General features: G+C 40.7%; 1 protein-coding gene across 1 annotated transcript; it reads left to right on the top strand.

Annotated features, from left to right (window-relative positions):
- Positions 1-27,331, top strand: RAB20 (RAB20, member RAS oncogene family). Its single transcript, XM_075725323.1, has 2 exons — positions 1-172; positions 26,527-27,331. The coding sequence occupies exons 1-2, from the start codon at positions 1-3 to the stop codon at positions 27,045-27,047; spliced, it is 693 nt and encodes a 230-aa protein (XP_075581438.1). The 3' UTR covers positions 27,048-27,331.
- Positions 27,332-27,795: the final 464 nt, after the last annotated feature.

Consider the following 27,795-nt stretch of genomic DNA (forward strand, 5'->3'; position numbering starts at 1 on the left):
ATGAAGAAGCCGGACGGGAAGGTGGTGCTGCTGGGGGACATGAACGTGGGCAAGACCTCCCTGCTGCACCGCTACATGGAGAGGCGCTTCCAGGAGACGGTCAGCACCGTCGGCGGTGCCTTCTACCTCAAGCAGTGGGGGCCCTACAACATCTCCATCTGGGACACGGCGGGTGAGACCCCCGGCACGCCGCGGACCCGCTCCCGGGCGGCCCGGAGGAGCGGGGAGGTGGGGGGGGGGGGGGGTCCGGCCCTGCGGGCTCCCGGCGTTTCCCGGCGGAAAGGGCCTCCCAAAACCGTGCGGGGTGTTTGCCGGCGGGCCGCCCCTCTCCTCCGGGTCCGGCGAGAGCGGCGCTCGCCCCCTCCGCCGTGTCGGGCGGGGACTGCCCGCCGACAGCCTCCCCGGTTCGGTCGCAGCGCCCTGCGCGTGTTTTTGCTTTTCCCTAATTTTGGCTCGGCCCTGGTGTTAAGAGCTGTTGGTGGGAAAGGTTGCGGTGGGGTGACCTCGCTCGGGACAGCTTCGCCTTTCCGGGAACCCGAGCGCAGGAGACGGGGAGGTGATCCCGCTCTGCCCCGCCGGGGGAGGCCGGGACCGGGGAATCCTCCCTGGGCGCCCGGTGCTTAGCGCGTTATTTTGGCATTACTGTAAAGTCAGTCGCTTAAAACCAATGATTCGGCAGTAGAACAAAGTCTGGAAAGAAACGTGTTTTTGATGGGCCAAAAGGGACCTCACAACTGCTAGTCTCCGGTATTTTTGGACCGGCTTTGCAGAACGTGGGTGTACAGAGAAGATTGCAACGCCCGTTTGCTTTCCTTTGCCCGAGTGGATGGCTACTGACTGCAAATCCAGGCAGGAGTTAGAGAGGCTAGAACTTTTGTTCATCACTTCTCGCTGCATGCTTTCAGATGTCCAGTTGATAGCGGCTGTTGTCAGACTTCGATGCACGCAACTCATGAACTGTTCAGCTGTGGCTCGCTCTTTTACATGCACAGGAGGATTTACTGTGCAGAGAGCATGGGTTGCGGGCAGTTTCTGTCTGGGATTAGGAGCACAGGGTTGTCCGGCCCTCTGTGTTGTGGCAGGCAGCATCTCCGGGATGCAGGAGGGAGCACGGGTTGTGGTTTGGAGCCCCGGGGTGGAGGAGGTGGGAGGACATGGACTGGAGAAGTTGTTTGTGGTCTTGGTCATATGAATGTCTTGCTCTTGGTTATTATGTCAGGAAGCTCTGCTCTGTCACGTAGAGGGCCAGACTACCCTGAAAAATGAGGCATATGAACATTCTTGCCTGTTAGGTTGCTCATGGGAGAAATATCTTGTTCAGTGTTTTTCTTGTCTTCACATTTAGCTGAATTTTGTTAAAATTTGTTAGTGGCAATGTCAAGAATGCAGACTACGTTTTCTTGTGAAACTTGGGAAGCTGCAGTATCGTGCAATATTCCAGTTTCCTCTTGGTGTCGTTTGGGACGGAAGTTCATTTGCTGTGTCACTTCATGTCACAATCAAGCCCAAAACGGCTTTTCCTGCGTCAGGAATTGAGAAGGGGGGGGGAATGAAACTGCCAAAAAGTTATGCAGAAATACTTTTTGGAGCGGGGGTGGGGAGCAGACGTTTAAGAGCTTTTGCTTCTTTCATTTCTTAATCTATTGCTATGATGATAGCTACTCTACCAGTAGCTCTGTTTTAAATACACTTTCCAGGTCCTTTGTAGTTGGGTGGGTTTTGTTTGTTTGTTGTTTTTTTTTTTTTTTTTTATTTAAATCTACTTCAGTTTTAGAATTGACATGTTTTACTGTGGGGAGTCTCTTGTGGGCAATTACTGCTTGTTTCTAGTTAGCCAGACCCATGTGGGCGAATAGCAGTGGGCTTTATTTCAACAGAAGGATTATCTTGGTGAGATTGTTCTTTGGTAATTTCCCTTACACCCTTCTGTGTTTTGGGTTTGGGTTTTTTTTTTTTTTTTTTTTAATCACATACTATAAAATAAGTCCCTCCCAGGCTTTGTCTTCTGGTTTTAGAGCCCTTTTTTTAGTCATTTATTCTTACTGCAGTATTTTATGCAGTGTTAGCTGAGGATTCAGGTTCCAGCTCTGTGTGGCATCTAGAAAGCTCCAGAGGTGCTTCTCCATGTGCCAGGGCTATACCTGCCTCAGGTGCTTCTCCATGCGCCAGGCAAAGCACCCAGGTGATACCTGCCTCAGGGCAACACAAATGTTTGGAGCTCATCACCTTCCTAGCAGTCGGAGTCCCTCTGCACCCTGGAGCAAGGCCACTGCCGGTGCTGCTGCCTGTGCAGCGCCGCGGTAGAAGTTCCTGTTCCTTTCTGACCCTCGGTGGGCCTTCTGTAGCAGGATTGCTGAAGCTGTATTTGCAGAGCACCAGCTGAAAAGTGTTGTTGTATTGTACTGAGGGCGGCATAGCACATCTTTCTCATTCTTCTCTGTTGTTGGAACAGGCGTCGAGCCCAGCATCCCCCATCTTGTGTTTCAGAGGCAGGTACGGACTCTTGCACCGTCTCCCTGTTGGCTTGCGCTCCTGCAGAATGATGGAAGTTGCCAAGACCGGGCTAGAATGTGTTGGGGCCTGTGGGCTCTGGTTTGTTAACAGCTCTCATTAATCTTCTAAGAAATAGCAGCTCCCAGGGCATATATATGTTTTCTTCTGCCCTGACGAAGAAGGAAGGGACCCTGTGGACACTGCAACTCTGTTGATGTTAAGTCAACAAGGGGATTCAAAAGCCTGTTTTTATTTTTATTTTGTGTGGGCGCAACATGTCTGCAGTCCTTGGCCTGTGGCTGTTATCTCTCTGTGGTGTCACTGTCTTATCTCTACCAGGTGGGTACCAAGTAAGCTTTGAATTTTTGTAATAAGCTCTTTTGCATGTTTATTAACCTGACATTGAATTCTTGTGAAGCAGTTACAGGATCATCAAATAAAGATCCATTGCTTTTTCTAACTGTGTGTTAGGAATCCAGAAAGAAAAGATCATCCAGGACATGAAAAATTCTTTAGCACAATAACATGACAAAACTACAGTTCAGCATTTGCACCCATCTTACCTACCTAAATACTGAGTACCAACTCCAGATGTCTGTCTTAATACCCCAATAGTACTTTCCACAATGTACAATGTAGAAACTTGGCCTAGAAAATGAGGGGATGCTTGGTAGTAACTACTACACCAGTTCAGTACTCTAATAAAATACACAACTATACAAAGGTAACTGGAATGCATGTTCTTTTTAAATTTTCTTAGTTCATGTTGTATTTAATATGTGAATGTATGTTTATTTTTGTCATTGCTTATCAGCATTATTTTGGGGACTGTTATCTCCATAGAAGACCCCTATATTTTACTTTCAGTTCAGTTTTGGATGGTTATTTCTTACACTGGTATGGGTTAGGCAATTGGCCATAACAATGTAAACCTTGATACACTGAAACTTTGTTCCTGTAACACAGAGTTTTGTTTTTACAAGATCAGACTTTAGTGATTGATGAGTATATCTGCAGTAGCAGTGATGGATCAAAACTTAAGTATGCATTAAGTACTACATTAGTTTAATTGCCGATCTTCTGAATGATTTAAAATATGCGTCATTTTTACTCATCACTGTTGATCATCTTGCATTACTTCTCACTCTGTTATTCAGAAAAATCTCACGTTTTTTCCAGGAACAATTAAATTTGCATGCCAAAGTGCTTAAAATGTATGTTTCTGTGTTGTTATCACTCAGTAAATCACAGAAGCGCACACCTGACCTGTTCTACCAAGTTAGGTCTGAAGTGCAAATCAGTTTTCCAGGGAGGCCTCTTCTCTTGGCTGCACATTCACACCCCTCCTTATCTTGGAAAAACTGGCTGCTTAGTCTAGTCTAAATCTTTCATGTTGTTATCTGCAAGTCTTGTAAAATGGGTGTGCAGAAGTTGTCAGACTTGGTTATTTTTTATGTAAATGCTCACAGCAAGTAATTCAACATTTCCAGTTTTCCAATCTGATGATTATGAGAGAAGTTATTTGGAAATTGCGTTCAACTCAAGGAAACAAGTAAGCCACAGATGGAAGAATACTTGGGAGAAGTATCGTATGCTTGCCATGTTTTTATGCTCTTTTTTTCCTAACCATCTGCTTTGACTGTTTCTCCATTGTCAGAGGCTTGGATAGATGGTCTTGTGTCTGACCCAGTGTGGCTGCTGTTGTATCCTTGGTAGAGAATTATTTATTTACTCCTTAGATTCTCATGCTACAAATTATATTTGCTTGGTTTCTGTTTGGGTCAGGTAATTCAAAGGTATTAAAAAAAGTGCATAAACTGTACAAAAAAGAGAGAAACTGTAAACTTTTAACATGTTTTAAAGGACTAGTCTGCTGGATAGAGGCCTAGTCTCTAAAGCATTTGAGTGTATGCTTTGAGACCTTCATAGTAGTATGTTTGAAGTATTTTTCAGAACCAAGGAAGGTAAGCAACAGCATCAGCTGGAAGAACTTGCTCCTGTGAAAGGATTGGAGGTTGGAGACTCAGGACGTCAGAGCTATATATATGTATATGTGCGTGTGTATGTGTGTGTATATATATATTTTCTAGGCAGTGCTGACAGCAACTGTGGAGTAAACCAAAACTTCCTGCTGGGTGTTGATGACATGCAGCTCTGAGCTAGCATGTAGCCTTTTATCTTGGGCAGTGCAAACGCGTCCTGAAGTTCTAAGGGTCTCAGTCCTGCTTTACCTTTAAACCTGGAATACTAATGCATGGTGGTTGCAGCTAATAATTTTGTGGGACTGTATAATTCAGGCTTATTTTCTGATGCACTTAATATTTCAAAAGGAAAAACATGTTTGCATGTTGGATTTCAGTCTCTCTAAGTTGATGTTTGTTCATCTGACAGATAAGTGGTGCCCCCAACAGCAAGGTTTCCAAATAATTAGCGGTCAGTGTCCCCATGTTGCTGGCTTGGTATTAAAGCAGCAGACCGGTATGTTAGTGACAAGCATTTCACAAAGTTCACTTCATGATCCTGTAATTGGAAGAGGCTGGGTTTTGAACTTGCCAACAGGTAGTCATGCAGCGCAATAATGGGGAAAAATAAAGGTTAACTGGGAAAGCAAACTTCCCTCCTTTTCCTTCCTCTCATCTTAAGCTAGCTAAGCTAGCTGATTTGACCTTTTTCTTCTGTGAATATTCAGCTATCAGTTCATATTTTTACACCCCCCACCTCTATTTTGCATCTGCAGTTGTTTTTTTTTTCCTGTGACTTTTGACTTGTCAGAGCTTGCAGGGACAAGAGAGATAAACATAGCCTGGAAAAGACTTTTCTGTGGCTCAGGTCAACTGCAGCATATCTGCGTAACGGATGCTTACATCTCTTGTGACAGGTTTGCTGATGTCTGATGGATTGGTGCTGGTGAGCATGTGTGAATTGCTCACAGGTTCTGATCACCAGTGTTTCATTGGCATCAGTGCAGGCCACTGCCCATGCTGAGCTTTCTTGGGCTAGGTATGAGTGTTGAGGTGGTAAGAAACATTAGGTTCTTCCCTCGCTTAGTTAGGCTTTGAGTCCCTTGACTTTGGTGGTTTTTCTTTTTTTGTTGTTGTGTGGGTTTTTTTTTCTTTTTCCCCAGTACTTATCTGTGTAGATGCATGCTTCCTTCTGCACTTTTTTCTCTTGGAAAGGGGGTGACCCAGCAAAGTTCTCAGGGGAAACTTGTGATGGGGTGTGACTTGGTCCTTTGCAGTATGAGATCAGCCCAAGTAGGCTGGTCTCCCTGCTGTCCTGGAGGCAAATGTTCCCCTGTGTGGTGAACAATATACAAATTGGCTGTAGGTAAGGAGGAAGCATGGTTCTTCATCACACTGAGACAGAACAAAGAAAGGGTAGGATTAAGTAGCTTATTTGCCTCACAACTGAAGATCAGTTGTAGCTACTCTGCTTGATATTCTGCTGGTTTTGACTTTTAGAAGCAGAGGACTACACTGGGAGAAAAGAAGCTACAGATGAGACAGGTAGGTTAGTCAAAGCCAAAGAGGACTCTTGAGGCATGTGTGAAAACCTTTCCAAACCAGGTGAAATGGTGACAGAGTAGCAGTTGGGGTTGGGTGTTGCTGAATGTATGATGAGGTATGTTGAACTGAGGAGGTCATTTGTGGAAGGTTTTAGAGGATATCACCTCAAAAAGTGTCTTGAGCGTCAGGCATCATTTAGTGAGAAAGGCTGCTGAGGGTGTACCTGTGCTCAAGAGGCTGGAACTTAACAAGATATGAGATGGAATTTACGGAGAATAAAATGCCTTAAGTTTGTTGCCAGTGGGTCATGGCTCAGGGACCAATTGCCGCCAAGAAGCTTTGATTTTTTTGCTTTTTGCCTTTGGGAAAATTGTCCCGTGGAATATGATGTTGGCCTCTGTGTATTAATTGTTCATAATTGTTGCATGTAAAACTGACAGCTGAGGACAAGTGCCCCATACACAAATAGTGCGACTTCCCTGGGTTTACTGTGTATGGTCATAGTCCCCACATTTTGAAAAGGAAATTGTGAGAGTGGAGATTCAAAGGGACAGTATGGTTAACTGCCAAGAAAAATCTTTTGTGTACATGGGGAAAACCCCTGAAGAGAGTTGACTGTCAGTGAGCTCTGTATCTAAAACCTCTGAAGTGTGTTCAGAGGCAGGAATAAAGGTTTAGCTTTAGACCATCCCTGGAAGCATGGTTTTGTTGTTGTGAAACAGTGCACCAGATTACTTCTTTTTGCAATGAATGTTTCTGAAAAGAGCAGAATAACTTGGGAAGTTATAACTTGGGAACTTGTTTGTTGTGAGTATTTGATGCAGGCCAAGATAAATGTTGTGTATGAACCTCTGCAGTAACTTCTGTATTCCAGCCCCCATGTTGAATCCCTGCTTTGCATGTGGTATTTAATAATAGCATGCAAAGTGACTGCACTGTTCTAGCCTAAGTGGGAAACTACTTGACGGTTCAGTGAGACTCTCTCTTGAATAGTATCAGTGACCTGGGGTTTGTACCTGGCTAAAGCTGTCCAGTGTCATGCCATGGCATTGCAGCTTGACAAAGACTAGCCACTTTGGAGTCCTCAGTAGCATCTCAACTTCTGTAACAAAAGAGGTTGTCTTTGTTCTCTAATTTTGGCCTGGACTGAGGTGATACTGTGAAAGGGGGGAGAGAGGTTAGTATTGGCCATTTTCAAGCATATCTGAGTGGACGGTGGAAGGGAGAACAAGAATATATGTTTATCTAGTCTTTGGTGCATGGTCTGTGTTCTTGTTTTTCTGTGAAAATTTTGTTTCTTGGCTTTGGCGGATACAAATGAGTTTGTATGAGTCCTTGAATTGATTGAATGAATCAATTTTAAACCCATGTTTTAAAGCCCTGGATCCTAGGTTGGAGCAGTACTGAGAATCTCCATAATGAAGAGTTTGTGCCTTTGGCATTGCATCCTTTCTTCCCTGCTTACTGAAGGAAGACATGAGTATTTTGACAGATATGTCTGTCAAAATTGACTTGACAGCTGAAAGGTTAGTTTAAGTGTTGACTGTCTGCTTTGTGACAATACTGAAAATGTATGAGAGAGGGAGGCACGAACAAGAGTTAACATGACATGGTTAGTCAAATGATGTAAATGCAATGACAAAGCTGCTGACAAAAATTGCAGACATATGGAAATTCATTTTCATGGTGGATCAGGAGCAGGTGGGAGAAATTGTAGAAAATTTCAGAAGGGTGTCCAAGAACTGCATTATTTGCTTCAGTAAAGCCAGTCTCCTAGTAGGGTGTGTGCAAAGACTTAAATTGGTGTTCTGTGCAAGACAGTTATTAATGCCCTGTTGCACTCTTCAGTTTGAATTTAATATTTGTGAAATGTATACCTGAGCTGCCTGAGAAATGACCACTCTTTCAACAGTTTGCGCATGAGGGGGAAAACACAGGGATGGGTCCCGACGGGATACTTTTTTCCCCAGTAGTTCTCTCTCCAGCTGGGTAAATAGTGTTGCGCAGAACAGCAAAAGGCTTCATTAGCTGTAACATAGAGATGAATGTCTACAAAGTAACTCATGTTGACCCAATTCTGGTTATTTCTGAAGTACCAGGCACATCCTGTAAAGAAAAACAAATAGCTACTTAAAATTGGTATTGCATGTTTAGGTGCCTGAACTTAGGCAGTCTGTGTTGTGGTGCCTTTTTCTATAGAGTATGCAATGAACTTTTACTCTTTCCTTCAGAAGGAAGGTGACAGTGGGTGCTTGAAATACAAGTACAGGGCAGGTAACTAGCTGTTAGCTGTATGGTTTTACAATTACTTCTTTGAGCACTCATGTATGGCGAGTACTTTTCTTGTTTCATCTCACACCTATGTACACACTATGGTGCACAAATGTTAAAGCCAGGGAGACTCATAGCCAGCTTCACAGAACCTTGGCTGAGCTGCTTCTGATACTTAGGCTAGTTTAGGTGTCTTTACTTCATACTGCAATTGCATCTTATACCACAGATGAGTTGTTTGTTAACTACAATTACAGCGTCTCGTGTTGAAGCCACTAGACATGTGAGCTTCCAAGTGATTTTTCCTGTGGCAGTGTTTCACTGGATGAACTGAAGGTGAACTTGGTAATTCCTTGTCAGAGTCACATTGTACTATTGCAAAATATCCAAACAAGTAACCTTTGTTTGGCTCTCCATCGAGAAAGATGCCGAGTCTGTGGTGGATACATCTGGAGCCATTAAAAATTATGGAATGGAAAGAATCACTTTCTCTCCCAAGTCTGAATGATTTGCTTTCTTCCAGGTGAACACTGGGTAGAACATCCTGGGATTTGATCAAAAGGCATCAAACTTGTGATGAATTCCTTTTCCTGCACCTGTCATATTAACTATAACTTCAATATGCAGTACCTGAAGGTATGCCTAGGAAATGAGATTTGAGCTGGGTGATAAAACTTATGCAAGTGGTACTGCTGAAGGCAGAAGTGGTCAAAAGAAATGAGTATTTTTTGCTCTTAATTTGAATGAATTCTCAACATAAGTAGTTTCCATCCTTCACAGGAGATCCAGGATAACATCCTTTAGGACAACCAACTCAATAAGCATCCAAGATTTCCTAATCCTACTAACCTACCTGGGCATGGGGAAAAAAACCCAAATCTAGAAGAGAACTCCTTAACATAATTTTTAAAGGGAGATAGATCATCAGATGTGTTTGTGAATCTTCTGGTATATATTTCTATCTCTTAGGAAGCAGACTAGAACTGAAGTTAGCTTTGCATGGGCCACCAAGGAGCTATTAATGGAAGAACTCTGCTGACAGCCTAAAGACCTGCGTGAGCTTGAATTTATTAGTGTTTTATAGATAAAAAGAAAAAAATGTGTATTTGAGCTTTTGCCTTTTTACCAGTTCTGTTGGAGCAAAAATACATTTCAGTCTAATTTGTAGCATGGTGGAAACTTAATGGGCAGGACTCCAGGAGGAGAGACATTTAAAACTTAAAAAACTGAAACAGGGTAACATCTTATTATGAATTAAAGCTTCTGTGCTTTCAGATTGTTTCTGTTCCACTCTTTCACAAATCCTTTTTTTGTTTTTGCTTTTTTCTGTCATGAACATAACTCATCATATCCTCAACTACAGAGAATACCTCTTCCCCCCCCCCCCCCCCCCCCCCCCCCCCCCCCCGGTCTACAGGTTAATGAATTGAAGATTGGAATAATTTTATTCAATAATGATTAAGCATCTGATGTAGATACTTCTCCATGTTCCCTCAGCCTCTCCTGTTGATCCAGTGACATTATTTCTTTAATCTGTTATGTGATTTACTATTCCTAATCACTGTTTTTGTACTTCAGGAAATTCCTACAAAATACAGAGAAAATATATTGTTCAGCCAACCAACTGCTCTTATAGACTTAGTTTAAAAATAATGGCTTTCAATACAGCTGAAATAGCAGTTTTTTTTTTTTTTTTTTTTACATTCTGCAACTGATGACTACTTAGGAATTTTTAGTCATGTATAATATACAACCATACATATTTAAATACTTGAGATTTTATTTTTCTCTTAATTATATCATTATCTGTAAAATGAAGGATGGCTTAGTTAGACCTTCATAAAAATGTTCTTCCTGTAAGAGTATATTAACTAGAAACCCCAAAGAAACAGTCTGGGAGGCGGGGCAAGAGAAATTAATGTGTAGTACACTTCATGAAGAATGTGAAGCAAAAGTTAGGAAGATTGAAATAGCCTTTAAAACAAAAGAAATGTCTAAATATGGGTCATTGGCTGGGTAATAATTCCTCTACATGGAGTCAACCAACTCTGATTTCTGCTTAAGCTCATGTTCACAATCCACTCACAACTGTAGTATAAAAACATACATGTGTGATGTTGTGCCCTGGTTGCAATGACCTTCAGTTGAGCTCCCGCTCCCTGCTTCCCTTTCCCCAAGGGGTTTGGGCTGACCGACCTCCCTTTCTGGTCATGCAGGTTACTTCAGTGATGGGACTGAAGCTTCATGCAGTTTAATGCCTTATGTTGTGAAAGTCCTCCCAAGTTCAGTTTCTGTTCTTCATAGTGGGGTCTGTGATCTGGATGTACAAATCTGTTGTTGCTCTCTTCTTAATTGCTGAATTTAGAAATAAGTCTCTCTGTTATATTGTAGAGTGGGTTTTGTTTATTATTTATTTGCTTCCATTCTCCAGCTGTCATTTGCTCTCAATAAAAGCAAAGATTTTTGTTTCATTCAGAAAAGGGAGAAATGACCAGAATCCGTAGCAGTCTATAGCTAAAAAATGAACAAAAGAAAAAGCTGTATGTAGCTGAGTCGTCGTCTTCCAAGCTTCATAAAAGGGAACACCAAATCTTGTGGGTTGCTGCAGGTGAGACTTAGGTGTTTTAAAACAAAACAAAAAAACCCCACTGGTATAATGTGAGTGTTGCTTATTTAAAAAGTAAATCTCTAATTTTGTGAAACTGAAAATGTCTCAAACTGCTAAGTTCCTCCAACCCACACCCGTATGATTACTTCCTATTTTTATGAGGAGGAACAAACACTCCTGTAAGACTGTCTTTAGGACGTGAGCTTTCCTTCCCACTGCAGATAGCTACATGGATCACATTCATATTTTTTTCCCTATGTCCTTTCCTGTTCTAGCATTGTGTGCCCTTTCCACATTGTCCTGCTCAACTTCTTTTTTTACTTCAAGCCTTGGAAGCACAGTGGAAGTGGAATAGTTGGTGTCTATCCTCTTTTTGAGTGGCAGAGTACTTTGTGACCTAGAGATGCTGCCTTGTTCCCTTAATTACAAAATGAAAGGATGCAATGCATGCAAATCTGTAGACAGTTCCCTTTCGGTAAGTAGCTTCCTCTCATGGCATGAGGGTTGAAGGGGTAGGCACTGGACAGTGGTAACATTGCTCTTTGTAGCTTATTTTGTATAGTAAGTTCAGAACTGAGTTGTTTAGGGTTTTTAGTGGTACTCCCTCTGTGCCAGGCTGGGAAACGTTAATGAGATGAGATCAATTTTTACCATGCCTGTTTTGTGGTTTTCATTTCTTTAATCCTCAAATTAATGCCTTTAAACAATGAATACTAAATATGCTCTTAAAAGTGTAGGCAGAGAAGCCAGATGTGGAATTAAAAGGGAGAAGCAATGCTGGAAGTGTAAAAAACATGTGTTCATCTTAGCCAGCGCAAGTTCTGAAAACACAAGCCACGTGTCCTGTGATAAAATTATCTGAATGAAGTGAACAAGTCTTAAATACATTCCCATAAAACCCAGGCAGCGGCTGTATGTCTGGCACAGTCTCCCACTTTTGGTACTTGCTGAAGACAGCCCACCAGATCATCAGAACTTCCTCCTGCTTTTGACAAATAGCAACTACCCAGAAGTGCCCAGTGAAGATGACTTCAGCTGAATAGAAACTGGTGGTGGTTGGTAAGGAGTAGAAGCAGTTGTAATTTTCTTGAGGATAAATTATGTGGGAATGAATTGCATGTGTTCTTAGTTGAGAACCTGCCTATAAATGAACTGATGTTGAAACAAATCATAAAAATATCTGTCTACTGAGCGGGCCTAGGTTTATGTACCATGTTACTAATGTGAGTTTTTCTTCAGAAAATAAAAAAGTAGATTTTTCATTCAGTTTGCAAGATCCACGGTCTTCTACCCATTTAGCAAGGTTTAAATATTTTTCAAATTGCTAGTGAAGGCTGGTTTAAAGTTAAACTTGGTGTTACAGGAGCTAGCATATAGTTATCTACTACAGTTGAGTTCCATTTCACCAGAAGATAGTTTAACCTTGAATAAGAGGCACTTATCAAGTATCTGCTGGGGCAGACCATCTGTGGGTGCCTGCTATTGATCTGATAACCATAGCTTCCTAAGGTGTTTCAGACAACCCTGTGTTATTCATTATGCATGCAAGAATCACTTCCCATTTTTGAAACATGTGACACGGAAGGTCATAGAATCATAGAATCGTTTAGGTTGGAAAAGACCTTTAAGATCATCCAGTCCAACCATTAACCTACACTACCAAGTCCACACTAAACCAATCAAGGGTAGACTAGGTCACTTCTGACAAGACAATCTGACAGCTCTCAAATTATTTTTTTTGTGAAACCTGGTCTCTGTTTTTCAGAATGAGAATGTTGTGATTTGTAGATACTTTTTTTTTTAAGTGCTGAACAGTGATGATGATCAGCATTCAGCTGCTTTCTTACACTAGCTTCTGATTTGTAAAAGCTCAGTCATTGGAAGGATTTCTAGTTCTCTTCCTATCATCTACTCCTAATCAACCTGGAAAGGTACTAGTAGGATAAAAGATTTATGGAAATGGTGCTTGAGGTACAGTCTACATATGGGCTTAGTAATTAATTTTATCTCCAAAAGGACCCATGGCCAATATACTTGAGTCCCTCTCTCTATGTTTTTTAGCCCCAGTGCCTGTACTGAACAAAGCCATGCTGCTGCTATGGGAGAAGGTGGTCTCTGGCTGCGGGGAAGGGTGGGAAGGTGCATTCCCAGCGGTGTGTGACTGGCTTGTCCTCAAAGTCTTCCAGGCTGATTACCAAAGGCTAAAAAGCTGTTGCTTCTGGTGCCCTGGTGCTGTGGCAAAACCACCCTGGAGATTCCTGAAAATGTCTGAAGACTGAGCTTTTTGCAGTGTCTTAAAACCCTCTGGCCGGTGTCCTGGGATGGCCGCAAAGTGGAGCACTGTGCGAGGGGCAGCGCTGGGCTCTGCCAGCCCATTGCTAATGCTTCCTAAGTATTGACGGCAGGATGGAAAGAAATGCCATTGAAATGGGGCTGGTGGCAAACAGGTACCGCCGTAGCTAACATTCCTATAAGAGAAACTCCTCCTGTGGGTCTGTGAAAGAGAACGCTAACTTACTGGTTTTTTGTGCGACTCCCCTTGCGTGGGTGTGTGCAAAAAAGTTTATAGCTGCACGTTGGTGGTTTGGTTTCCTGTACTTGGGAAGGGATTTGAAGACTTGACAACCAGGAGGCAGAAATGCATATGTTGTGTTCAGGGTTAAAGTGGTAATATGGAAAAAGAATAATGTTTCTAATGCATAAGACCATTTAATTTTATTTATGGTTGGATACAAAACTTAATCTGAAGAGGATCTGCAATCAGTAACAATGAACTATTTTTCTTCTCTAAAAAGTTGCTGTCCTTAATTAAGATGCTTATGAAGTTCATGGTATTTCCGCGCTCAAAAAATGGTATGGTGTATCGTACTGATTTACTTGGTATGCTGTAGTTACCCTTCTGCAAAAAATCCCATGGGGAATTTTGATTTAAAAAAAAAAAAAGTTGTAAAGCGATATCTAAGGCAAAAGCAAAGTATCTAACCAGGGAGTTGAAAAATGTAAGTAAATTGAAAACAGGAATAAAAATGAAGAAAACCAGGAAGTATTTCTTGTCTGTGAGGGAGTGGGCAGATGCTGACTTGCTAACTCTTTGCTGAGGGCTGGCAGGAATGCCTGATGAGTGGTAGCATTTCAGAATGCTTATTGAGGTACATTCAGGAGGGCAATCTCAATTAACCCTACCCATCTCTATTTATTTTATTTTTTTTAAAATCACACACCTGTATCAATGTTTGCTTGGGTGAACTGGAAGTCAGGTTAACTTGCCAGTTCCTTGTTGAGCAATAAAAAATTAAAAAAATGTCCAACGTGTGGAGTGACCTCCCGGCCCTGCAATGCCAGTCAAACTGTGCTGAAATACACCTGGCCATGCATTCCTGCCTGAGCTGAGGACCTCTTCTCAGTTTGAAAAGCAAACTTCTGGAGGGCATGTGGGCTTTGAAGAGCTCCTTTCGGAGTGACTCTGAAGGTAAGGACTTGGTAACCGCCTCTGCTTAGCAATTGCATGGAGAAGCGGGCTCATCTGCAGTGCCTGTTCCCCTGTGGAAAAGGCATTGTAAATTTAAGGAAAAAAAGTATCAGTTTTCAGGTACTGGAAAGAAAAACAAGCTGCTTTTAGAGCTCATCCTGTGGAAAATGAATTGCTTTTCTGTAGGAGGGACTTTTCTTGGAGGAGATGGATTGGTATTCCAGTGGGCGTTACGACCAAAAGGCTTCTTGCACAACCCAGAAGCAAGCGTCTTACGCAGGCGAGGCTGTTTTACAGCCCTGTCCTGTAACTGGCCTCTTTGTTACCTACTGCTGAGCAATATTTGACCGTCAAGCTCTGCTGCTGCAGTTAAGTGTTCAGTGCTATTGCTTCCCGCAGAACTCTTCCAAAGTAAATCCGAAGGGTTTTTTTTCCCGCTCATGGTTTGCTTCCAGTCACATCTTTCCTTAAGAAGGTCATCTGCCAAATGACCAGTTCTTTTTTAAGTAGCAGTTTAAAATTGTCTTTTAAACGTAAAGCTTCAGAAGAATTTCACATCGATGCTTACATTTTACTTACTCAGATTCGAATTTCTAAATTCATCCTTGCACTCCTGCTCCCATTTTAGTACAGGCATGCAGGAACTTCATAAATTTAACTCTCAAGCACCCTGCCACATTTTCTTTTCAGTAGAGATGGGGTTGATGCTAGATCTCAGCAGGAGTTCTGGTGGAGCATTCACCCATAGACAGGATGATAACGTCCCATAAATCTGGCATGCCCTCATTTCTTTTGCCAGACTTTGTGTTTAGATAAAACGTCTTCCTACACAACTGTGAGATTTCAGAAGCAAATAGATAAATACCGGTGTCGTTTTTTTCAGTTTGTGTTGCAGATCCACTCAAGATACGCTTGCTGGACTGGCGGGGCTAAGGTCAATTCTGTTCTTCTTTTACAAGGCACGAGGCTTCCAGACAGCTGAAAAATACGTGAATTGTTTGAAGCTTCTGGGCTTATTTCCTTCACTTAAAAATAAACACAGTAGATCAGGAGAACTAAACAAAATGAGCGGTTTGAAAAAAAAATAAGTCTGATCTAGCTAAATGAAAACGTTATTCAGGATTGTAGTGGTGTCAATGGGATCTTGCTACAAATAGGGTTGTTGGGGGTTTTTTTTTTTTTTTCAGGTATAGCCAAAGTTTTTGTTGGCAAAAACATGCTAGGTAGTGTGGTTAGGAGCTTTTTTCTATGTAATGCTTTGTGCTACTAGGCATAATGCGATTCAATTTAAAACTTTGGATAGAAAGCATATTGGTGGAGTAAAATTAATGTTTCTATGGGAACTTTGATTTTGAAATTAAAATTCTTGTGAGTTTAGAAGTTTGGCCTTAATTTCATTATTATAATGGTAAGTTCTGATTTATTCTTGCTAGCAAGAGAAATAATTTTATATTCATGCAACAGAATATATGCCAGGTACTCTTTCATCCCAGAAAAGCTGAAACTAGTTCATGGGCTAAATCTTGTAGATAATAGAGACCTTCTCTGATAGTATTTCTTCTGCTTTATATAGGAGTTGTGCAGCTCCTTTGTCTGGTGAAGACTTTGCTGGTTATAGATACTAAGACTATGCATTTAGTCCAAAGATGCTGAGTTAACTTCTAGTTTCTTTATAAAAAGATGATTGCAGCTAGAAATATGCAGACTAAACAAATGTGTAAGGCTGCAAATGAAGAGAGACTAATGGTGTGGAATGCTGGTAACAGGTTAAGCTAGATTCATTTAGGCAACAATATGTATTTTGCAAGGTCCATTGAGTTGGTAGTAGATGACAAACTGAGCTCTTGGTACCCCCATGGCATCCTAAAGCCTATGAGCTGTTCTGAAAAATATACCAAGTGTCGGGAGGGATGACAGTAGTGAAGAATTTAAGTAACCTCATAGCTTCAGTGAGACTCCTTCACAGTCTTGGTTGTAGAATAATATGGAAAGGTTGGAGAAAAGATCTGCAAGTATGGTTAATGGTTTAGAGGAATCTGCCAGAGGCAAAGAGCCTGAATATGAAAAAAAAACGTTGATTTCTGTGGCCTAACAAGAAGGAGGTTAAGTCATACAGGAATACCTTTTAGAGAGGAGAACGGGGTTTTTCTGTGGGGTGTTGGGGTGGGTTTTTTTGGGGGGGGGTGTTGTGGGATTTTTTCTTTCTTTTTTTTTCCTTATGTTATTTTGACAAGGATACATAATGAAGGTGAAAGTCTATCAAAATTCAGAGTGTGAAAAATGAAATACAGCAAACTAATTTGTGGGATATTAACTTTGCTTTTTTGGTTGCTTTATGAAATACAAATTCCTCCTCAGTCACAAGACGAGGGCTGAGCGAAATTCTGTCATCTTTATTACACAGGAGATCAGACTCGAATGAGGATTACACTTGATCTCTGGCCTTGCTCTGTGATATTTTTTCTTTTGTGTTTTTTTTGTTTGTTTGTTTTTTCTCTTCTCTCCCTTGTTAACGTGATCTCCTCCTTCCAGTGAGTGTGTCCAATGGGTCTGTCTTTGGGAACTAGTAATGGAAGTCGTCTTTGCCAGTTATGGAGTGAAAATTGACAAACTACTCTTCAGGGCTGAAATTAAAAAAAGTTTCTGGGAGTACTTAAACTAGTTCATGAGCAAATAACACAGGATTTGGTATGACTGAGGGATGTTTATTATAGTTGAGATGTGGGTGAGAGGGTTTCATCTGCAGTAATCAGCTTTTTTGGATACCTTTGTGACTCGGCATGCTCTGCAGAATGTAACAACCGATTGATTGGCACCAGCGTAAGCTGCTAGGCATCTGCTTTTAGTTTAGCTGTCATTAGAAAGTGAAGCTTTTACTTAAAAGCACATTTCTCCATAAACTACCCCACCGTCAAAAAACCAGCAAATTTTTACCTATGTTTCAAATGTGGGTTCTGTGAGTTAATGCTATATGTCTTTCGAGTCATTTCTTCAGCGCATCAGAAAAATGTGACTAGACATTCATTTTGGAGCTTCTACCAGCACATGCCTAGAAAGATAACCTTTTTGGAGGATACAGAATAAAACTAACCCTGTAGCAAAAATTCCCATTATTTTCTGTTTTGCCACTTATATTAAACAGGGTTTTGTGCATGCCCTTTTGCTGAAGAAAAACGTATTGTAACAAGCCGTCATCTTCAGATAAAGCTCAGATGACCCTGTAGATCGTTAACCATGTCTTACAGAGTTTGGCATGTGATGAGCAGTATACCATGCTGACATTATTCTTGCAAAACTTCTCAGTGTGCTATTTGTTCTAACAATAAAAGGCCCATTTAAATGAACTTCTTTGGAAGAATTGTTTTATGTGAATTGTGCCAAAGTATCACTTTGGGAATGTTAATTGAATTGGTGTTTTAATAGTGATTAAAGAGTTGGTTGAAACTGTTTGACCTATTGGTATAGTTAAAGTTTGACCAGGGAAAGCTGTTCCCAGAAAGGAGAGGGGCGTGAAGGGGGTTGTTCTCCCAGCTGGTCAGGGCTGTCTTGAACGGGTTGTGCTATAATAGCTCTGGGTGTGTATAGCAAAAAATTAAAAAAGGAAACACAGCCAAAATAGAATTATGAGTGCTTTTTACAGATGAAAACCATAAAAGGAGAAGCAAATTAATCATACTTGCTGCTGTCATTTGTTTTAGCTGGCTGTTAAGGGGACTTTCCTTTTGAAAAGGCTGTAAACTAGGAATAAGCTTGAATCTGTAAAGAAATAGTGCATTACTATTAGCAAAGTTGTTAATCCTTTTAAGGGGAAGGCTCATCTTTCAGGAGGTAGGTGAAGTGGCTAGAACTTTATGGCAAAATCTTTTACATACTTCATATTTTTTGGTCCCTGCTAAAACATGCCCTGCAAACCTTATTTATTGCATGTCCATTATTTTTAGTTTATTATATTTATTTATTATATTTAAAGAGGAGGGGAAAGAAGTAGGCTAAAAGAAATCTGGATATAGCCTTTTTTCATTAAATATATTACTATTCTTAGGTACAGAATCTAGTGGAATTTCCATTTCCAGTAAGTAAATGCCCCCTTTTTCTTTATTTCAGATGCCTTCTAGTTATTCTTTTTATTTGTAAAGATTCCAAATTGATTCCTTTCCCAGCCATACTGGTGGTGATTACAAGTCAAAAAATTGAATTCATATGCTGCCTTTGTATTAGAACAAGTAAAAAGAGCAAAACCTCATACAGGATACAGGGTGTGGTGGTGTGGTGTTTTTTTTTTTTCTCTCTGTAGTTTGTCTTTATGCTCTCTAAAAACTTATTCTTTTTTCAATATTTGTCCTGCTTTCCGTATCTGTTTCCATGTCTGTTTGTGTGGTTTGTTTTTTTGGTGTGGGTCTTTTTTTTGTGAAATGCAGTAGGGGGTAGAAATACGTGATTTGTGGTTTTAGTGCCCTTAACTAAAGCAGGGCAAGTAAGAGTGAGTTGCTTTTCTTAATGCACACTGGTAGTTGCTGGTGTGGACTAACCTTCCAGGGGGTAGTCTCTTCTCTTGGCAGAATGTTAATAGCTAATTTAGATGCCCAAAAGGATGTTGGTTTTGTTACATAAAGGGATGGAAATAAAGGACAAGTTTTATTTTTTCCCTTGCATATTACATTGGAGACAGAATCCCCAGTAATAGGCCTTGATGCCTGGTAATGCTAATCATCTCATCCGGTTCTTCCTGAATACTGTTGTAGCTTCTCCTCTTATTCCATGGAGAATGTACTAATATCTGTTAAATATTCCTGCATAAGTTTGCAGGGGACAAGTGGTTATCCTCCAAAGATAAAACATAAATCTTATGTTCTTTCTGTAAATTGTGTTTAAGGGTTAGTCCTTTCAAATGGCCCTTCAGTTATTCATCGCTGTGTATTTTTCCCCATTTTTGAGTCCTATCAAAATTTAGGTTCCCAAATAAGAGAGTTTACGCATATTTTGGGATATGTGTTATCCCAGACACTGTTGGATCACTGATGGTAGTTTAGTAGACTTCTTAAAAAAACAAACAAACAAAAAAACCCCACAAACCCCCCTCTGTAATATTTTTATTTCCACAGAAGGGTGCAGCTTAATCTCTCAGGATAAAAGCCATGCTGTGGTACCATAGGTCATAAATTTGGGATTATAGTGCCAAGGCATTTCCTATTTCATCAAAATCTTCCTCTGCCTCCAGTTAGATAACTAGTTGGATTTTTCTCAAGTAACTTACCAGGCTGTTCGAACAAAATCAGATCTATTAAATTTAATATTTTAATATTGGGTAGAATTCTATTCTGTAATCTGCTAGTAGATTGTATAAGATTTCTGTATGTGAATTCAGCAGGGACTAGATTATGGTGACATAATGTAATGCCACTTACAGATCAGGAAAATAACATTACGTTTCTCCTGTGTAATAGCGCACTGAACTCTTGAGATCTGACTTTTATTCAAGTGTCATGGAGCTAAATGTATTAGAAAGCACCTTCTGCTTCACTGTTTATGGTTCACAAGGCTTTCTCATCTGTGGCAGGCAGTTCAAATGCATCATTGGTTCCTTTGAGTCTGGGACTTGCCTCCATTTGGATACTGTCATCTTTTTTTATGGGAAGGTATTTGTAGCACTTGAAACAAATGTCCTGAGTATATTTGCCGTACTGAATGCCAGCCTCTAGGGGAGGAGAAGAAAAGTTCATGCACTATATTTCCTTTTTCTATATAAAAGCAGCAGTACAAATACCTAAATGCTGTCAGGCTTGGGTCTTAGTAACTTTGGACATGGGTGTGTGAATAACGGCTATGATATGGAGTGTATATGTGTGTGTTGGTGAGAGGAAGGAACCATGCGAGCAACATGGTGGTGCTCTTATGTGTTTTTATGTTTTAAATTGAAGTGAAAAGGAAAATGCTTTACAGACTGAGGTTGTGTTAATTGTTTCTATTTATTGTAAAAGTGTTTTTGAATAACCCCCATTTTCTAAGACATGGGGATTTAAGTAATTCATAGATAACGATTATGCAGTGGGTAAGTTCTAGTCTTTTTAGTAATTGATTTTTGTGTCCAAGTGAAACATTTGTTAGTGGGGGTGTGATAGTTCTAGTATGATAAAGCCGACTGAAGGACAGGGCCCTGTTTGATTGTGATTTCTTGTCTTGCCTAAGCGAGAAGTGAATTATTGCTCCTGTTCATGTGGCTTTCTTGCTCACACTGAACTGCTGTTTTGCAGAAGGAGCTTTACAAGCCTAAAACGCTTCACACTTGTAGAGTGGGGATGTTTGCAGGGTCTTGAGAACTGCAGGCTCCTTCAGAACTCAAACTATTTGTTGATTAAGTAAAAAAATACACAGATTTAAGGGAAGAGATGGTCTCTCTTGCCATTTTAAATCTTCTTTTATTATGAGATAGAGATACTTGGCTTAGCAATTGAGAGTAAGTTGCATTTAGAAATGGAGTAGGCTTGTTGCAATGGTATATTACATCAAGCCCTCTTTCTTGACTGACTGCTTTTGATGGTTTTTCTTTGGAAAGCTGTATTAAAGAATTTTTCTTTGTTCGCTTAACCCACGTGGCTGTTGTTTTCTTCTTCCATATGTAGCTATTTCTACTTTCAAACATGAAAGTGAAGCCCTTTGGGTATTAATATCAGTACTTTCCTATGTTTATGTTATCTTCTGCTTTGGCCAAGACATCCATATCTAATTTTAATAACTCAAATAGAACCTCCTGAAATAGGGCACAGTTCATGCCTTGAATGTTGATTCATATCTAAGTAATGACTATAAACAAAATAAATGTCACCTTGATTTTTAGTAGAGCTAGAGGTCTGTTGCATTCTGAGACTTCAATATACACAAGTATATTCTATAATGTAGCATAGTGAAATGTATAATACTAGGTGGAGCTTAAATGAATTTGCTAGTTGCTAAACTGTAATTGTTTTGGTGGTTGGATTTTTTTTGGGGTTTGTGGTGTTTTTTTGGTGTGTTGTCGTGTGTCGTGTCCCATCCCCCCCCCGTCCCCCCCCCCCAAAACTTTTATTCTATGGGGAATTTTGTCTTGGAGGAAAACCAAATGTTGGCATTTTTCTAATGGATCCAGAAATGATGTATTCAGACAGCTTCTGGATGTGTAAAAATTGAGCTGTCCAGTGCTTTCTGACTGATTTGTTTCCACTAATTCCTACTTATATCTTCCATGTTAATCCGTTGGGATGGAGGGCTTTATTTTTATTCCCCAGTAACCACAAGCATAGTCCGCTTCTTAATAAAGCTCCTTACTTCAAGGGAACGATGGTAAAGCCACTTAGAAGAAATAAGTATCAGTCTTGAACAAGGTAATGAAGAACTCCCAGCTTCATCAGTGTCAAAACTTTATAGCCTGACTCGCATTTGGGCAGGGGAATTTTCCCGAAACATTTGGGGAACCTTTACTGTTTGTTCTTTGGTAGTCAGTATGTATCTCAGGATACATGCACAAACTGAAATCTCAGTTCCTGGCAAAATTGTTTCCGCTAATGTCCTTTAAAGGGTCACAACTTTATGCTTTGTCTGCAAACAGAAGGAAATGCTGTTCCTTAAAAAGGAGTTTCTTTGCCTGCTCTTGTGATCACGCGATGTTCCCGCTGAGGTGACTCAAGAACATCAAGGGTCACCCTTTGAACCTTCATCCATTGCAGCTGAATCCTCAGCTCTCATTTCTTTCTAATACTGATTTCTGGGCTGTGTCATGGGTGTTATACTTTCTCTTTTTTTTCCTGTTTTGGCTATTTCCTTAGGGCACAGTTCCTGTCTTCATGTACACTCAAGTTCAGACTCTCTTATAAAGGAGAAAGAGAATTTGAAAGACAAAACCTAGCTGATACCTTGTGTTTTTGTTAATTCCTGTTGACTGTTCAGACTACAGTCCTGCTTAAATGACAGTGAAAATCCTTGGAAGGTTCCTGGTTTATGGACTGAGAACTTTCTGGACAATTTTGCACCCTTGTTCATTTTTAATGCAATCTTAGTGTGCTTCTATCGCTCACCTTCATGTGCTTTTCCACACTACAGATTTACTTTAGGAACTCAGAATTTAGGACCCCGCTTAGACTGTGATATCAGGGTAATGATGGTGCTTTTTTCAGTACTTCCTGGAAGACACTTTTAGCTCTGTAGTATTTGTGGTGTTTTATACCCTCAAGACTTAAAGTAACAGTCTGTTTTGCATTCTTGTACATGCTCAACACTGAGAGATTTAAAGCTTGTTCTTCTGGTAGGGGATTTCTTGAAAGAGTGTGTGTGTGTGGGAAGTTATGCTACTTAAGAGGTTGTGGTGAAAGCCTTTGAAGAGGTGGTAGGTAAGGAACTTCTAAATCTGGCTGGAGGAAAGCTTTCGCTCTCATAAACATCAACAGCAGCTTCACAGGCTACTTTGGATATCACCCCCAGGGATGGCAGGCTGGAGGGGAGGTCCAAGAAGGAGATTGGGGCAGTGGCTAGCACTGCTGCTGTCAGTGGATCCCACAGCTGGGAGCTGGGAAGGGAAGGGGATGCTCAATCAGGCTGTGGTCCCATCCAGAGAAAGCATTCACGTGGGCTGCTGCCTTCCAGCTGAGAGGTTGGGGTGCTGCAGGAGGCTGGCTAGACCAAAGCCTAGGCCTTAAGTTACTGTTAGTTTAAATCTAGCCTTGCTTATTTATCAGGCTGACCTCTTGCAAGGTCATCTTTTCCCTTCTTTCTCCCTTGGGTTTCTTACGAACTTTATGGTACCGAGGTCCATTTGCCCCCAAATTCTTTGATTTATTTATGAGAACTGTCATAGGACTCTGAAAATGCTTGTTGGCTGTGCTGCTCCTGAGTGGGTGAAGTCTCCAACAGGACTTCTTATACTTGCTGGAAGAGCCTCTGAAAAGCTAATGGTGCTGCAGGTAGTCATATGGCTGTAGGGTTGTTGAACTGTTGTAAATAAGGCAAAATACAAAGTTTAAAAGAAAAATGGAAATTAGGTTTTGGTTGCTTGGCTTTAAGAAATTTCCCTAATGTTGTGCCTCTGTGGTTGATTTGGCTCTTCTTGCAATTCCTTTGATTGCAAATTATTTGATAGTCCTGCCCTCTTCCCTGTTTACCTTTATTTTTTGGAAGGGTGAAATTGTTTAATTCTTGGATTCAGGGTTTACCGTTTCATTTAGCTAACTGTGTAAAAAGGTACGTGGTTGTAGTGGGACCAGATGGGTCCAGAGAAAGAAATAACTGGCCATAAGAAGCGGGTGGCTGTTTTCATGCAATAAGGTTTTCACTGTAACGTCTGATACTATCTTGCCTGACACCTTGGGGACAGGTAAGATATTAATTTAAATACTTTGTGTAGTTTTGGGGGGGTTCCACATCTAGGGTTGTGCCAGAAGTGGTCTGTACAAGGAAACTGTGCTACAGAAAGAAATTATGCATTTTTTTCCTGCATGTAGATTGTGCTGTGTGGGTGAGTGAGAGAAACTATCCATAATTCCTCTAACATAATTAATCCCTTATGCAAGGTAAATTCTTCTTACTGTTTCTTTCCCCTTTTCAACAATATATTAGTTGTAGAAATAGCCAGTTTGTAGTTAGAATGTAAAAATGTCATGGTTTATATTATGCTGTGCAAGATTAGATTAGCATACAAATTCCATAAAACAAGTAATAGTATTGTTCTAGTACTCAGTTGCTGTAGCAAATGATTTTGGGGGCTGGATTTAATGTCTTGGGCATCTGAAGTGGGAGAACGGGGGAGGATATATGTTCCATTGTGGTTTCCAGACCGCAGTATAATCAGGATTTGGATAAAAACGAAGTAGGTCATGACACAAACTTCTACTGAAAAATTGGAGACTTTTAAAAACTCACTTGCAGTGCAACTGAAAGAACAACTTTGAACATGAGATTGGAGGAAAAAGTCTAAAAACACTGACCTTCTCCCTCTCCTAAACCCCAATCTCCCTTGCCCTTACCCAATGTACCAAAACAAGGGTATATGTATTCTTCCGCCCCGCCCTCCCCTTTTTTTTTTCTACCTTCCAGATCATTGGTTAAATAATTTCTTTTGCTGGAGGAAAACAAATCGGAGGTTATACGAAATTGCACAGAAGTAATTCTTCATAACTTTGCCTAATGCTATTCTGAACTCTGTTCGTTGAACTTTTGACCTCTGCAATGTCATCTATCACTTACTGCCAATTATTCACTGTGTAGGAAAGTATTTAAACTACATGCATGATTTTTTTGATGGGAAATCCTGATTTTCTGCATTATGAGAAAGAGCAAATAGTCGTTTCTGGGTTACATGCTCAGTATTAGGCCTGAATTTGTAAAGATCTGTTTATTTCCTTTTTCAGTCATTCACCACCCTGAGAGATCCCACAATTTTTCCTCATGCAAAAGTTTTGCATGCTTCTGAGCACCCCCACCAGCTTCCTTTATACCTCTTTATAGTGTACTCTGCACCTTTTCAAATCTGTTTCTCTGGCAGTTCCCAGAGTTTCACTAAGTGTTAAAGGTGTGGTGAGCTTTGTGTTTCATGTTCTAGCTTGATGTTTTCCAGTTTTGTTTTACTGATAATGATGAACACTATGTCTCTCTTCTGGTAACGATGAACACTATGTCTCTCTTCTGGCCACTGTGGAGCAGTGTCCTGAAGTTTGTCAAAGGACTTACTACAGTGACTCAAAGATCTATTTTAAGTTCTATTCCTGACAGGAGATAGGCTCTAAGTTACTTTCACAGTGCACATGTTCATGTGCAGATGTGTTTTCCCAATATACACTGACCTGTATCTTTCAGCATGAATTTCTTTTGCCTTTCCTATTCCACAGTCATTTACAAGGATTTCATGACGCTGTAACTCATGGTCGTCAGTAGCTTTTTGCAGAAAATTAATGTAACCAGATCACTTCCAGATTTTCTATAAATGGAGGCTACGTGCAAAGAGACTGTATGAAAAGAGTTGAGAAATTATGATTCTTAAGTGTTCAGAAAATCATAGTTGGCTCTCTTTTTATCTCCCCCCACCCCGTTCATTCACACTTCTGTTCTGTAGTGACCTAAGGCTGACTCTAATGGCTGGTTGAAATCTAGTCTGTTTTATCTTCTCTTGATCGAGTTTTGGGGAGTGAAGGGAATGTGCTACAGCAAATTCTACATGTAGCAGGTATTTGGGGAAAGTTGCAGTTCACGATAGGAAAGGAAAACACTGGTTGTCTGTCTTCTGCCTCATTTCCCTTAGTCCCTTTGCAACTACTGAAGAACATTGTTTGCTTCCCAGAATTTGAAGAAGAGTCTTCCAAGAAACTGATTTGAAGGAGACCGTCAAGGCTCAGCTAGAAGTGCTGGTAGATACTCGCCGAAAGGAGGAGGAAGAAATGTTTTGACTGTTGGTTATTGAGTGATGGTCAGGGAAACTCAAAAGATAAATTACTTTTAAAATGTAGGTAGGGTTCTCTATACTGTGTATGTTTAATACTCTAAAAAAAGTGTGAGTACTTGTGGTGGGACATGTGTGTATTAATACAGGCTATATCCGTATATAGTGGACAACAAGTCTTTTCCTGTAAAGCCAATGTACCTGAGAACTGTGGGCGTGTAGCATAGGACTAAATGGCTTAAAAAAATCCATCAAAATCTTGGAAGAAGCAGATTACTGACTTTGATCCAGATTTCTGAACTGGATGTATTTGAAAGCGTGTATTGAATTTATCGGAGTAATAAGCTCTAGCAGAATTTGAAACAGTAGAGCTTATTTTTTGTTTATAAGTGGCTAAATAGGTGGAATGGGCCATCTGTGGGTGCAAGCAGCGTAGTTGTTCATGTGACATAAATAAACTAGTATGCAATTTAAGCAAGAAAAAGTTTCGGGTTTTATTTCTGCAGCTGTGAATGCTGTGTCACACTTGCTTGCTCACTTGTCTTCACAGATTCCCTGCTCTGAAATTGAGCAAGCGGTGAGCTGAGCTGTTCTGTAGCACTGTTGCACTCTTAAGGAAAAGCAGAAGGAAAAACCTGAAAATTATACAAATAACGCATTTTTACCCTCACTGCTCCATCCAAACTTGTGAAATTGGCTTAAAATTCCTTAAATTCTTTTACTCAGTTAATAATGTACCTTCCAGCTCACTAACTTTTTGTTGTGTTTAAACCTTTGCCAGGACGGGAGCAGTTTCATGGCCTCGGGTCTATGTACTGCAGAGGAGCAGCTGCTGTGATCCTCACGTACGATGTGAACAGTCTCCAAAGCCTGACAGAGCTGGAAGAAAGATTCTTGGCGCTGACAGACAGTGCGAGTGCTGACTGCATTTTTGCTATTGTTGGAAATAAAGTTGACCTCACCGATGACTGTGCTTTACCACCGGATGAAAATAAACCTGAGAAATCTGTTGCCAGCTGTGGCTCGAAGGTGCGAAAACAAGTCCGTGCAGAGGATGCAATTGCGCTCTATAAAAAGATACTGAAATACAAAATGCTAGATGAGAAGGATGTTCCCGCAGCTGAGAAAATGTGCTTTGAGACGAGTGCAAAAACAGGATATAAGGTGGACTACCTCTTTGAAACTGTGTTTGAGATGGTAGTCCCAATAATTGTACGGCAGAAAGCTGAGGGGCCACCCCAAACTGTAGACATTACTGACTACAAGCCAGCAAAAAGGACAAAATCTGGTTGTTGTGCCTGAACCATTTGCATGACATAAAAAAAGGGGAGGGATTGTTTGCTCCAGCAAACTGAGGGGTAACGAGTGCTTGGAGTTCGCCAGAAAGAAGTCAAAGAATAAATAGACTAAAATGGTGTATGTGGAAAAAATCCAAATCTTTGGACCGTTAAAGGTTTCTGGGAAGCTCTGCATATGAAAAATGGGAACATGAGTGAAATTATGGAGGAAGACTTGCCAGTTTCCATGAGCTTGGAAGACAAATGGTGTGTTAATACAATTGGTTGTGACAATCATAGAATCACAGAATGCTTTGGGTTGGAAGGGACCTTTGGAGGTCATCTCGCCTAACGCCCCTGCCCTGAGCAGGGACAGCTTTAACCAGATCAGGTTGCTCACAGCCCCGTCCAACCTGGCCTTGCATGTTGCCAGCGATGGGGCCTCCACTACTTCTCTGGGCAACCCGTTCTGGTGCTTCACCACCCTCATTGTAAAAAATTTCTTTCTAATGTCTAGTCTAATCATTTGAACACTTTTGAAGGAGTCTGATTTTTAATGACTTGCCATTTCATGTTGCATGTAAATGATCTGTTTGTGTACTCTTGACAGCTTTCACATGATTATCATCTTTCCCCTTGCAATTCTAACTTTGGAAGATTGAACACACGGTACTTTTTTATTCTTAAGAAAAAAAAGAAAATCCAGGTATAATTTATATTTGTAGCTGATAAATCAATTCCAGTCTTTTTATGTCAGATATGACAGTGTAAGA

This window comes from Pelecanus crispus, chromosome 1 (assembly GCF_030463565.1).
Source record: "Pelecanus crispus isolate bPelCri1 chromosome 1, bPelCri1.pri, whole genome shotgun sequence".
Lineage (NCBI taxonomy): Eukaryota > Metazoa > Chordata > Aves > Pelecaniformes > Pelecanidae > Pelecanus > Pelecanus crispus.

Bases quoted from the DNA above. Each gene is read 5' to 3' on its own strand.
- RAB20 (XM_075725323.1), top strand. From the start codon at position 1: ATGAAGAAGCCGGACGGGAAGGTGGTGCTGCTGGGGGACATGAACGTG. The intron at 173-26,526 runs GTGAGACCCCCG...AACCTTTGCCAG, and splicing joins CTCCATCTGGGACACGGCGG to GACGGGAGCAGTTTCATGGC.